Source organism: Physeter macrocephalus, chromosome 4, assembly GCF_002837175.3.
Source record: "Physeter macrocephalus isolate SW-GA chromosome 4, ASM283717v5, whole genome shotgun sequence".
In the NCBI taxonomy this organism is placed as follows: domain Eukaryota; kingdom Metazoa; phylum Chordata; class Mammalia; order Artiodactyla; family Physeteridae; genus Physeter; species Physeter macrocephalus.
This window is the reverse complement of record NC_041217.1, coordinates 76,553,261-76,565,802: the sequence shown is the minus strand read 5'-3', so window position 1 is coordinate 76,565,802 and position 12,542 is coordinate 76,553,261. Positions and strand designations below refer to the sequence as shown.

Genomic DNA, 12,542 nt, shown 5'->3' with positions numbered 1-12,542 from the left:
CAGCTTACCTCTTTAGTGGTGAACCTTTAGAGAGGGAAAGGAAATGAGAGTAGATACATGAGGTTGAAATCTTACTCACTATAAGTCCCTTGGCTTTTGCAGTCTCGGTGTTACACAAACTGTCAAATGTTAATAGCTATGTTTATAAAACCATGAGATTCTCTACTTATTTTCTAGGAAGAAAAATGGATCCCAGGTGCTTTTTCCAGTTAGACTGCTCAGGCACATTTGGTCTGAGCACCTTACCCTTGGATAGACGCCAGATGTCAGGAACACCCTTGAATCTCAACACTGGTGTCACAAGATGTGTTCTATGACCTCTTTGCAAGGCCTCTTTACAAGAGCTTTCTTTTTTTAAAAAAATATTTATTTATTTATTTATTGGCTGCATTGGGTCTTCGTTGTGGTGTGTGGGCTTCTCTCTGCTTGTGGCGCGTGGACTCAGTAGTTGCGGCATGTGGGCTTAGTTGCCCTGCAGCAAGTGGGATCTTAGTCCTCTGACCAGAGATCAAACTGGAGTCCTCTGCATTGCAAGATGGATTCTTAATCACTGGACCACCAGGGAAGTCCCTATAAGAGCTTTCCTGCCCTGATAGACAAGACCACTTGGTAGTTCAGATAATACTTCCATTTGTTTTTTTTCCCGACCTTTGTTTCTTTCTCTAGGAAATGGCACCCATTTGCTGGTGAAGGACTGAGTGGTCCCTGGACCCTTTGTTTGGAGCAAGAATCATTTTTACTCTTCCAAAGAGATGAGATTTCACCCAAAGAAGCCAGTGAGAAGCTGCCCACTGTCAGAGAAACTTCCTGGAACTCAGCTTCCATGTCTGTAAAATGGGGATACCCAGACCTATTTCACAGTGTCATCCTTGAGGTCTTCACTTCTCTAAAACCTTAGCCACTCCTTAAGGCTCAGGTCAGGTCTGTCCTCTTCTATGTAGTATTTTCATATGTATCACTTCCTGGTGCCTTATAGTTCCTAGAATTGATAATCAATGAATTCCTATTTCATTCTATTCTAATTGTTTCCTCTATGTGGTTTAGTTGATCATCTTAGGTAGACTGTGAGCTCCATAAAGGCAAGTTCTGTAACCATCCCTCAACATCCCAGGTTTTCAAATACTATGTGTTCAACATAGCAACAAAAATAATGAAGATAATAACAATAATAACCATTTAATGACAGACTATTATTTCCCAGGCACTCTGCTGTACTCTTTATAAATAGTATCTCACTTAACAACCTATGAGGTAGATATTACTAGGTTCAGTTTACAGATGAGAAAACCAAGCTTCAGAGATTAAGTAGCTTGCTGGAGTCCAGTGTAAATCAGCAGCTGGGATTTTCACGCTGGCATGTGTGATTCCAGAGCTCTTTGCAATACCGATTGACTGATGACTGGCTCCAAGTGCTCCCCTCCCCCACCAAGTCTGCCATCCTTCTCTTGTAGTCACAGCATGAAAGGGACACAAAGGAGAGATAAATGTAGGGCCAGACTTTATTAGGACAAACTACAAATATTATTTCCTTTTTCCTTCCTGAAAGCCCCATCATCAGGACTGATCTCACAGAATTTCTAATCCAAGAACACTCATTTCACAAAACAAACACACTTCAGAGATGGAAGGAAAGAGAGTCTTTTTTGCTTTGTTTTGGAGAGAGAGTCTTAATGCCAGTGCCAGAGAATAGATTAAAAGGTGTCCTCTCCGGGGATCTGGGATGACCAGTCATTCTTCCCTAAATGGCATCCCAGTCAGTTTCCTCCACCCCTCTACCCTCATCCTTCTCTCCACCCACCAATAACAACCAAGCATCATCAGAGGGGCCCAGAGATGGGCAGGTGGGGCAGAGGCTGAGCCTCCTTCTGAGGCTTCAGCCTCCTCTGTCCCGACCTCTCATGCTTATCTATTTAGGTTAATGACACTGAAAACAGTGAGGCTCAGCCCCTCTGCCAGGCATCTGGAGGAAAGGGCAGGAAGACACAAGTGTCTCTAAGGCATGCTTTCCTTACTTCAGGACTTCCCTCCCTTTCACCCAGCTTAACAGCATATACATACACACACAAACACACACATATGCATCTTAAAAAGTAACTGTCTCCCTCTAAGTTTCAGCATCCACTTCTGAGCATCCTTTACCTTCATCCAAAATGGCAACCACCTATTACAGATGGACTGAAGAGAGAAACCTGGCCAGTCCCTGGGAAGGCAGGGCTTTTCTGTAGTCCCCACTGCTTTTTTGGCAGTCTCTTTAGGAGCACTGGGGAGACACAGGCATCTCTGTGCTCTTAAACAAGGGCCCTGCCAAGAGAGCTGGAGATTCCCTTTCTGCTTTCATGCCCCTGCTAAATCCTCCAGGGAAAGAGAGATATGGGGGCCTCCATAGCTGTCATCACACCTCCTCTTGGCACTCTAAGTTGGCAGTCAGCAAAGGAAGCAAACAGGAGGGAAAAATAGTTTTCCAGTATTTTCTCTCCTTTTTCATTTTTATCTTCACAGCAGAATTATTTTTTTTTCCCAAGGGGAATCTCAGAAGCACAATGCCCTCTTTGTTTTAATAAGACCTGGGGAAATTCCACTGGCCTCCATGGCTGGTGATCTGGTCAGAATGTGAGAGAGGACGATGGCTTCTTGGGCATTCTGGTCAATAAGGTTTTTAGGGGAGCACTGGATGGACAGCCAAGGGAGGACTGGAAGGGATGGTTTCTACCATCAGGGTGAACCGTGAAAGAGCTGCAGGTTGATACGTGGTGGCAGGAATGCCAGTGGAGTCAGTGTGCACGGTGACTCCCTAGGAGAGCTTTTCACCCCCCTCCCCGGGCTCGTTGTACACCCTGGCAGAAGGAAAGGCTGCAACATCACCAAGGTGAGACATTTGCCAGAGGTACATGCCAAGGCACTTGTAAAGCTGAGGCTGCTCGTCGAGTTCTAAGGACCTCTTTTTAAGTAAGACTGGGTAGGGGGAGGGGCAGCCAAGGGCACACCATGGCGACCTGACCACCACCCCAAGGTATGGTCCAAGGAGACAACAGATTCAAGAGCACATCATCTAATGCAAGTTCCTTGATTCATGCTCATTGCTGGCCGGGAACTTTGGGCTCTTCCTTGCAGGAGGAAGGGTGATCGGGCCAAGGATGCCAGAGGGGCTTAGAAAATCCATCTGGTGTGTGGCTGGTATGTAGAGAGTCATCCTATCCCTCTGGCTGTCCCTCCCAGGTCAGATTTGCCACGGTCCCCGTCTCTTCCTCTATCCCATTCATGGAGTAATATGAAAGGCTTCACTGAGGATTCTGAGTGGAGGGTGAAGGAGCCTGGGTAGGTAGCCATGTCTCTTACTGCACCCACAAAGACCTGGTCATAGCTTCTGGAAAAAATGAGCAATGCCATTGAGATCCAGGGCCCAAACTGAGTAGAGCAGTGATGAGAACGAGAGAGGAGGGGTCAGAAGGGACACACCTTCCCTCTCTGAGCCTCCTTTGTTCCCACCTGGTCCTGGTTCCGCCACACTGGTGGGTCACACTGATAGGTCATCTGACCTGGCCTTGCTGCTGGCCTTGCTGAGACGGCGCTTGTCACTCTGGTAGCCATGGGGGAGGCGGTGACCCGGGGAGCCTTCATTGGGTACCTCAGGCTTCTGGGCATAACGGATATGAATGAAACCCTCTCCAGGAATCTGCTCCTGGCCTCGCACTTGCTCAGTGGCCAGGTTATCTGTGTTCTGCTGAGAGGCCATCTTGTTACTGAATGGATTGAAGAATTTCCCCCCAGGGCCATTCTCCAGGCACTGATTGAAGTCAGGGGGTGGTGTGCAGCTCTGGACTATGCGGGCAGAGGGGCCAGGAAGCTGGCACTCATCCATGCCCTGCTGTGACTTGACAAATCGCTGTCTGATCTTTTTCCAGCCCAGGTGGTAGAGTTCAGCAAGGCTGAGGAAAAGGGACAGTCCGGCCACAGCCAGCATAAAGACAATGAAGACATTCTTCTCCGTGGGCCGGGACACATAACAGTTGACAGGATGGGGACAGGGACTCCTGCGGCAGACATGCAGGGTGTCCAGGAAGATGCCATAGAGGAGGTACTGGCCCACGATGAAGGCCACCTCCATGGTGGTGCGGATCAGGATGCTGAAGACGTAAGTGTTGAGCAGACTGCCCTGGAGGGGAATCCTTCCATTCACTTCTTCCCAGCAGGACAGCTCTGTCTTCTCGGCCGCTGGGTACTCGTAAGAGGCAGCGCCCCGAACCTCTTTGGCCCTCTCGCCCTCCCGTAGCTTCCGCTTCTCCTGCATGCGCACCGTGTGCACGGCGTGGCCCAAGTACACTAGAGAGGGTGTGGAGACGAAGATGATCTGCAGCACCCAATAGCGAATGTGGGAGATAGGGAAGGCTTGGTCATAGCAGACGTTCTCGCAACCAGGTTGAATCGTATCACACTGGAAATCAGCCTGCTCGTCCCCCCAGGAGGACTCGGCAGCCGTGCCCAGCACCAGCATGCGGAATATGAAGAGGACGGTGAGCCAGACCTTACCGATCACCGTGGAATGCTTGTGTGCTTCCTCCAGGAACTCTCCCAGGAAGCTCCAGTCACCCATCTTGGTTCAGCAGAAGACAGACACCAAGACTCCTGCAAATGGGACAGAGAGAAAAACAGAGGGATGCTTTCTGCAAACATCTGGAAGGTCCAATCATGCTCTGTGATTCCACTGACCCATACCAATGCGTTCCTTAAGAGAGTGCAGCTTAGAAGTCAGATTCACCTAAAAAGCTCTCTTCCTCCCCCACCCGCAGCAAAAATGAAAGAGAAGACTCAAAGTAGTCATGATAGCAAGATTAGAGCATGATTCCCACGCTTTAATGGATCTAGAAATCACCTGAGATGTGTGTTATGCTGTGGATTCTGTGCTGTTACCTCCAGAGATTCTACTCCAGGAGGTCTGGGATGGCCCCCAGGAATCTGGATTTGCAGCAAGCAGCCTAGGTTATTCTGAGGCAGGCAGTCCAAGGACCTCACCCGAGAAACACTGGAGTAGTGGAAAGAACACAGGACAGGAGCCTGCAAATGTGACTCTGGACATTTACCTCAATGAGTCTGTTTCCTTGTCTGTAAAATGGGAATAGCTACACCCCAGGACTTTGAGGGTTAAATGAGATGAGGTATGTGTTGTGCTGAAAATCATAATTCACGTGTTCCATATGTTTGAGCTGCTGTCAGGTGGAAAAAATATATATATATTTTTCTGACTCCAGAGGCCAGAACTAGGTGGAAGAGAAAAAGGTGAGGGTGGGAGAGGCAAATTTGGTCCCTTAGGAAGCATTTTCTGTTTCTATTTCTATTTCACTAACAATCAGAGCCATCCAGCATGGGCCAACTCTCTCAGGAGGTGGCAAACAAAAACATTCAAAGGTTTCACAGGTTCCCCCAGCTGGTTAGCAGCTGGCAGTGCTGATCTACACTTCACTGCAGTGCAGCCATTCCAACTGTACAGCTCAACTTGTCTTTCTGCAGACAGAAGGTACCCACACACAGACCTGCTCACCCACACATCCAGAATAAACGCCCCAAACCTTTAAGTCCCACACAGAACCTTCCCTCATCAGGTCCTGGCATGCTTCTTCAGCCTCATTTCCTGCCTATCCCCTTCAGTTGCCTTTGTCGTGTCCAGCATGCCAAGTCCTGGAAGCTTCCCAAATGCTCTCCTCTCAGCCACCTCCTACATGCTCCCTCACCCCTAGCTGAATCCTATTTACCCTTCAAAACTTAACCCAGTCATTGCTTTCCCAGTCCTCCCTGCTTCCTCAAGCTGAGCATCTTCAGCTCTGTGGTGGCCCTGGGGACATTCAGTCCTCTCCTAGCACTTGCCATCTTGTTTTGTGATCCTCTGCCTGTCTGTGTTCTTCCAGTAGGAGCTCCTCGAGAGCAGGAATTCTCTTGTCCTCTGTACCATCAACACCCGGCCCAGAGTGGGTACTTAGTAAATCTTAGTTGAGTGAATGAAGGAGGGGGTGGCAGGCACTGGTGTTTTCTACCCGTTGGCAAACCAATCCCCTGTTCCTTGCCGTGTCCCATAAGCAGGGTGAGAAGGCCAGCTATCACTTTCTCAGCCTCCACTGCAGTTAGTTCTGGTCTGTGAGGTGTGGGGAGAGCCTGATGTGGAAGGAGTGCTCTAGAAAATGTTTTTCTATCCCCCAGTAAATACAGCCTCACTTGAAGTCCTCTTCACCCCCACGACTTCCTGCCTGTGGACAGTTTGTGTGAGTCAAGATGCCTGAAGCTTCCCAGAGAATCTCAGAAATGCCAACCAGTGCCCTGAGGCTTCTGAATCAACTCTTGAATCTTCTACCTCCAGAATTCTTACTTGATGAACAATAAATGTCCTTATGGCTTAAGCCTTTAATCAACCAGTCCTAATCAACAGAATGACCAAAAAAAAAAAGGGGGGGGGCGGTGGAGAATTGAAGGTAAATATTCTCTTCTTGGAATCTTAAAACCTCGGATTCTGATGGGACCTTAGAGGTTGTCAAGTTCAAACTTTAACCTTCACATCTTTGCTGCCAGTGTGCCCCTGATTCCTATCCTATCCCGGTTCCTATCCGTATGCATATGAGGAGGGACAGGGCGAGGTTCCATATTTCACGGTCTAGGCTTTGGCTTCTGAGTTGATACCTTGACAGAGACCAGCCTCCCAGCTCTGTCTTCTCCCAGCCCTCCACTCCCCAACCCTGAGAGTACACAGAGTCCCTGGAAATGAGGGAGTCCGTGAGTAAGCGGAAAGGGCCTTATCTCTGTTCCCTTCCATATCAAAGACGCTTCCAAGTCTTGAGCCCTTTCCTCTGGTTTGTGATCAGCATTTGCCCTTTTCTTCACATGATGAAGGGCCCCCTCCATCGCCTCCAAAAGTGGAAAATTGTGGAGCGTTAGTCCAAAAGGAAAATGGCTGATTAGATAAGAGTCTGAATGGTCTGTGATCCCTTCTGGGCACGTGTACAGTGTTCAGCACCTTCAGGGTCATCAGCACACATGTGAAGGCCAGGATGTGGCGAGTGTCAGAGAGAAGGGAGGGAGAGAAGGGGAGAGAGGAGGAGCAAAAAGAGGGAAAAGACAAGGGGGAGTTGGAAATGGGAAAAAAGAGACCCTGTAACAGTTAAGGGAAGTCAATTTGGGGGTTAGCTAAATGGAGTTCAAATCCCTGTGAATATCTGCTGAGCTTGGAGAAGTTACTGGATCTGTGTCTCAATTTCCTCACCTGCGAAATGGATATACTATTATTTAGCTCATAGAGTATTATGAGGTGATATGTAAAAAGCACTTAGCACAGTGCTCAGAAGATAAGAACTGAATAAAAGGCAGCCATTACTAGCAAGGAAAGTGGTGGGGAAGGACAAGAATAGGAGAAAGTGGAAGGTAGAGAGATGTACATTACCAAGAAGAGAGAAACAGATGGAAGAGAAGAAGGGGAGAAGCCAGAGGGAAAGAGAAATGAAAATCAAAAACAAAAAGAAAGAGAGAAACAAATGTTATATTCTTCCAGGATTTGGGGCAAGTTTTCCAAACTCTCCTCAACCCCTGAAGATTTTTCCCTTGATCTTCTGACTCTGTCACTCATTCCTTGCAGGTCCCCAAGGAAATATAAAAATAGTTCAGGGCAAAGAATGTGACGCTTTGGTCTAGTCTGCCAAGAGGCTTGCCTGCTGACTGCCTCATTTGTAGTCCAAGGAGTCCCACCTGGAAGAAGTAAAACACAGGTACAAGAATGGAACATCGCAGAATATCAGAAAGACAGTCTTAGGAAGCCTCATCGGGAGAGAACAAGAGAAACTAACCAGCTGGGGAGGTGTGGGCTAGGGCAGACCCTGTGGGCCCTGGCAGCAGTATATAGGGTGAAAAACCTCTCGTTTGCGACATCCTGGATGACTCAAACAAGGTCAGAGAAACTTAACGTTGCTATCATGTACCAGCTGCTCAGCTTATAATATGAAAGGTCCCCGGCTGAAGTCAGTTTCCCAACACCTCTGGGTCCCTTTGGGCCCCCGACAACCTCAGCCAAAGAAACCTGTAGATTAGACACTCATTGACTTTTCTGGGTGTACAGCACATAAAACGCTTTGTAGATCATTATCCATTTCTTGGCAGGAAGTGTGTTAGGAGGGGTAAAGGCAGCTGCCCATGTCATGAATAAATTCTGTGAAATAAAAATGGTAGTATACCCCACTGCTTTATCTGTGACCTTCACTGGCTTCCTACTGCTTATAAAGTCCAAACGATTTAACTTGCACTTGAGACCCTCCACAGCACAGCCTCCTCCCATCTATTTCTGCTGTTCCCCTCACATACTCAGTACTTAAGCTACCCAACTCCCCACACGTGTATTCACGGCCCACAGTTTCTCACCTCTTTATCTTGGCTCCCCATGTTCTCTCTGCCTACGATGTCCTTCCCTTTCATTCATTCATTTAATAAGTTTGTTGAGTGGTTACCAGTTACCACGTATCATGCAGTGATGATGGGACTGGAGATGCAGCAGTTAAAAAGACAAGCAAGGAGTCCCTCCCTTTACTGAGCTTAACTGCCTTTATTTCCCTTAATTAAGGAGAGAGAACAAACACATAATTGCTATAAAGCACGATGTGTGTTGACATTAGGGAGACACAGGGGGCTATGGGAATGTAAGGCAGGTTGACTCTGGTTCAGGGTGGGGCCTGGACCCTCCAAAGAGCCCTGGGTAATTGAATTCTACAGCCCTTTGCAAGTGATGCAAGTTCTGAAGTCCCCAAGGCAAAGAGAGATGGTCCCTAGAACCTGGACAAGAACATCCCAACTCTGAACGTTCTTTACTCCAAGACCTTCCACATCCTCTTCTAATGTGTCATGTCCTGGGACAAAGCAAAAATTTTGGAGAAGTCATTAGGGAACGTGTTTGCTAATAGTAACATTACACCTGGATAAGAGGGAAAGGGCCAAAGGAAGGTTTTTGTGTGTAGTGAGCATGAATCATTTTATTCCTTTACTTCATGTATTATATGGCTAGAAATAAAATTCAGGGTCTACGTTCCCAATCCAGTTCTCCTCCTTATGTTGGCACTGTTGCCGCCCTAGGCAGCCAATGTTTTTAAAGACAACCAATTTACAGCAACCCAAATTAACATGAACTCATAGCCAGCACCTCTTCTTCTGACCCCACAGATCTAGGTGGAAATGGAGACGTCTTCTCAAATTGCTCTCATCCCTCTTTGATGTCTCCCGAACTCTGAAGATGCTAAATTACCATCCAGCAGGCAGGATACTTTCCCACACTGGGTTATGTGCTGCCTTACACTTGTTCTCCAAAAGCTTCTTGTCTGTCAGCCAGCCCGCAAGTATTTTTTCTGAGTCCCTACTATGTGTCTACTACTGTTCTGGGTACTGAAATAATACCTCACGGGTCCCAGGCCTGGCAAATACTAGGCACGCAATGATATCTGTTGGATTAATAAACAGATCAGGCATGATTCCTGCCCTCAAGGATTTAACAGCTTTTTCCCTCAGATGGGTAGTAGACTTCTCAAAGTCAAAAGCCTGTCTTCTGGGCTTCCCTGGTGGCGCAGTGATTGAGAATCTGCCTGCCAGTGCAGGGGACACGGGTTCGAGTCCTGGTCTGGGAAGATCCCACATGCCATGGAGCAACTGGGCCCGTTGAGCCACAGCTACTGAGCCTGCGCGTCTGGAGCCTGTGCTCCGCAGCAAGAGAGGCCACGACAGTGAGAGGCCCGCGCACCGCAATGAAGAGTGGCCCCGGCTCGCCGCAACTAGAGATAGCCCTCCCACAGAAACGAAGACCCAACACAGCCATAAATAAATAAATTAATTAAAAAAAAAAATAGAGATCACTTATTATGTGCAAAATACAATAAAAAAAAAAAGCCTATCTTCTGCTTTGTATTCTTATTGCATTAGGCTTTCTCATTAGGTGCATAATAAAAGCTTTCTTAATAATTGAAAAAAAATGGTCTAGCAGTAAGATTGCATTACCTCTGACAAAGCCCCCAAATGGGGTGGGGACGTAAGGCCCTGCACTCGGTAGTCACCCTGCTCGTTGCAGTCCTTTAGTAGTGGCTGCAGCATAAGCTAGGCAGGCTGCAGGTGACAGGTGCGCCACCCAGCACACAGCTGAAACTGCACCCCCGTCTCTCCTGCTCAAGAAGGCATGTTGCAAGTGAGCAAGAAGCTACCATGGGGATGCCTTGAAAATTCTCTTCCTCCTGTTGATTCTAGTTCTGTCCTCTGAAACCAAATATAACAGCCCTTACAATATACTATTTGACAACAATTTCTGTGTCCCCCCAAGACAGCAGCTGGGCCTTGGGTTAAATGGTAAAACCATTGGGATTTCACACACCTAAGGAGAATTATTTGCTCTGCTGACTGTGTATTATCTCTCCAACTCAACCCTGAGTCCTCGAAGACAAGCCCCATAACTATTCATCACTGGATCCTCCCCCTGAATCACCTTACCCTCTCTTCCCCCTTTTTGCTTAATATCGTGCCCTGCACCTGATAGGTTGATTCGTGTACTTTTTAGAAACAACAGTGGATGAATGACAGCATTCAGGTCACTCAAAACACCTAATGTCGCTAGAGGCACCTCCCCGGGAAGCTGGCCTAGGGACATCTGCACGATGACTATGGTGACCAGGACACCAGGGAGAGAAAAGCCACTGAGCCGTCCTTCTGCCCATGAGAGAGTCCTCCACTCGGCTGAGCAGGACTGAACATGTCTAGAGCAGAGACTTGGTCACCATGGACTATTCCTTCTCTGCCTCCCCCACAGATCACTGGGAAACTCACCCAAGTTTGTCAACATTAGATTTTAAGACCACTCTGCAGAGGCTGAGTCTAATTCTGGACAATGACACATGTACTGGATAGTATCTAACAGACCTCTGGTTCTCAATAAAGATTGTTATTCACAGTAACAATAACAATCCCCTGGGCCCATGCTATAATTCCTCTCACCATACAGTGGAATGCGGCAAGGGCAGGGTTGACTTGCTTCCCAATGAAGAGAATTCTGTTGTAAACGGACCCAAAGGCCTCACTCAAAGGATGCCTTAGACATAGTATCATGTCAGTGCAGCTCAGTTCAGAAAGTGTTTATGAACCCCAATGCTACGCCAGACATCAAAGGTGGCTTTATAAAGTGAAGTGCCAACTTTAACCATCATCTTGGAACTCTTTTGGAGCTTATTCATTAATGTATATTTTTTCTAATTTTCCCTCACCCCAGTAGTTTCTCCCTAAAATGGATATGTAGGGAGGATTACATGAGAGAGTGGTCTTGATCCTCAGCTACCTCATTAATCTTTATTATCCTTCGAGATTCTTAGCTTCATTTGCTAGTTTACCCAGAGTTACACAAAAAGAGAATTTGAATCTAGGTGATAATAACAATAATTATAAGAAAACCTAACACTTATTGAGACCCTTCTATGTGCCAGACACTCTGCAAGTTTCTTGATATATATATTCTCATTTGATTCTCACAATAATTGGAGGAACTAGGGACTGGCCCCGTCCCCTTCTTACAAGGCTCAGAGAGGGTGTTTTGAGCAAAATCACTGGAGGATGACTTGCTAGTAAGCAGTGAAGTTGGCATCAAAGCCAGCTGTTGTCTTTTCTGACAGTGATGCCCCTGCCTTAAGAACTGTACTAGATTCTATCTAAATCTCCTTAAGTTCCTTTCTTTGAAAATCCTTACTCATCAAAGGCTGACCTCTTTTACATAGATAACTGCCACAGGGATATTTGTGAGATAACTATTAGAATAGGGAGTTGGGGCTTCCCTGGTGGCGCAGTGATTGAGAGTCCGCCTGTCGATGCAGGGGACATGGGTTCGTGCCCCGGTCCGGGAAGATCCCACATGCCGCGGAGCGGCTGGGCCCGTGAGCCATGGCCGCTGGGCCTGCGCGTCCGGAGCCTGTGCTCCGCAACGGGAGAGGCCACAGCGGTGAGAGGCCCGCGTACGGCAAAAAAAAAAAAAAAAAAAAAAAAAATAGAATAGGGAGTTGATTTGTGCATGGTTAAGGGTAATTCTTACATTTAGAATTTTCATTCTTTTCCTGATTTAGGTTTGGGGTAGCTACTTCAACCAGATAGATGTGTGATATACCTACAGCTACTGAGTTGGGCAGTGTGGGCAACTTTCTCAGAATGAGAAGTCCAGAGGGGGCCTGCACCCCTGAACCTTGACCACTAGAGAGGGGAGAGGGAGCTAGAGATGAGAGAGAGGGAAAAAGAGACAGATGGAGGAGATTAACTATCACTTTAGTTTTCCTGCTACTCCAGCCAAAGGCAGATAATTAACTCCTCTTTAAATTTAATTATTTGATTCTGGCAAGGACAGAGTGGTCCACTCAGAGATCCTGCTGGCCGACAGGCAAAGCAGAGAAAGAGAACTATGCTAGGATAAGTAATTTTCTTCTTAAAAAGTTAGAAGAACGGGCTTCCCTGGTGGCACAGTGGTTGAGAGTCCGCCTGCCGATGCAGGGGACACGGGTTTGCGCCCCGGT

At 47.4% G+C, this 12,542-nt stretch overlaps 1 protein-coding gene across 2 annotated transcripts in view; it reads right to left on the bottom strand.

The window, feature by feature from the left end:
• Window positions 1-391: 391 nt before the first annotated feature.
• GJA5 (gap junction protein alpha 5) overlaps window positions 392-12,542 on the bottom strand; it is a 17,542-nt gene continuing 5,391 nt past the window's right edge. The window contains exons 2-3 of one of the 2 annotated variants that reach the window (XM_028488912.2): window positions 4,528-4,623; window positions 392-4,320 (exon numbers count right to left, since the gene is read on the bottom strand). In XM_028488912.2, coding sequence (XP_028344713.1) covers window positions 3,515-4,320; window positions 4,528-4,591 — 870 coding nt within the window. In that variant the 5' untranslated portion in view covers window positions 4,592-4,623 and the 3' untranslated portion in view covers window positions 392-3,514. Of the gene's footprint in view, window positions 4,624-12,542 lie in introns of both variants that reach the window. The other variant, XM_028488911.2, reaches the window with a different exon arrangement.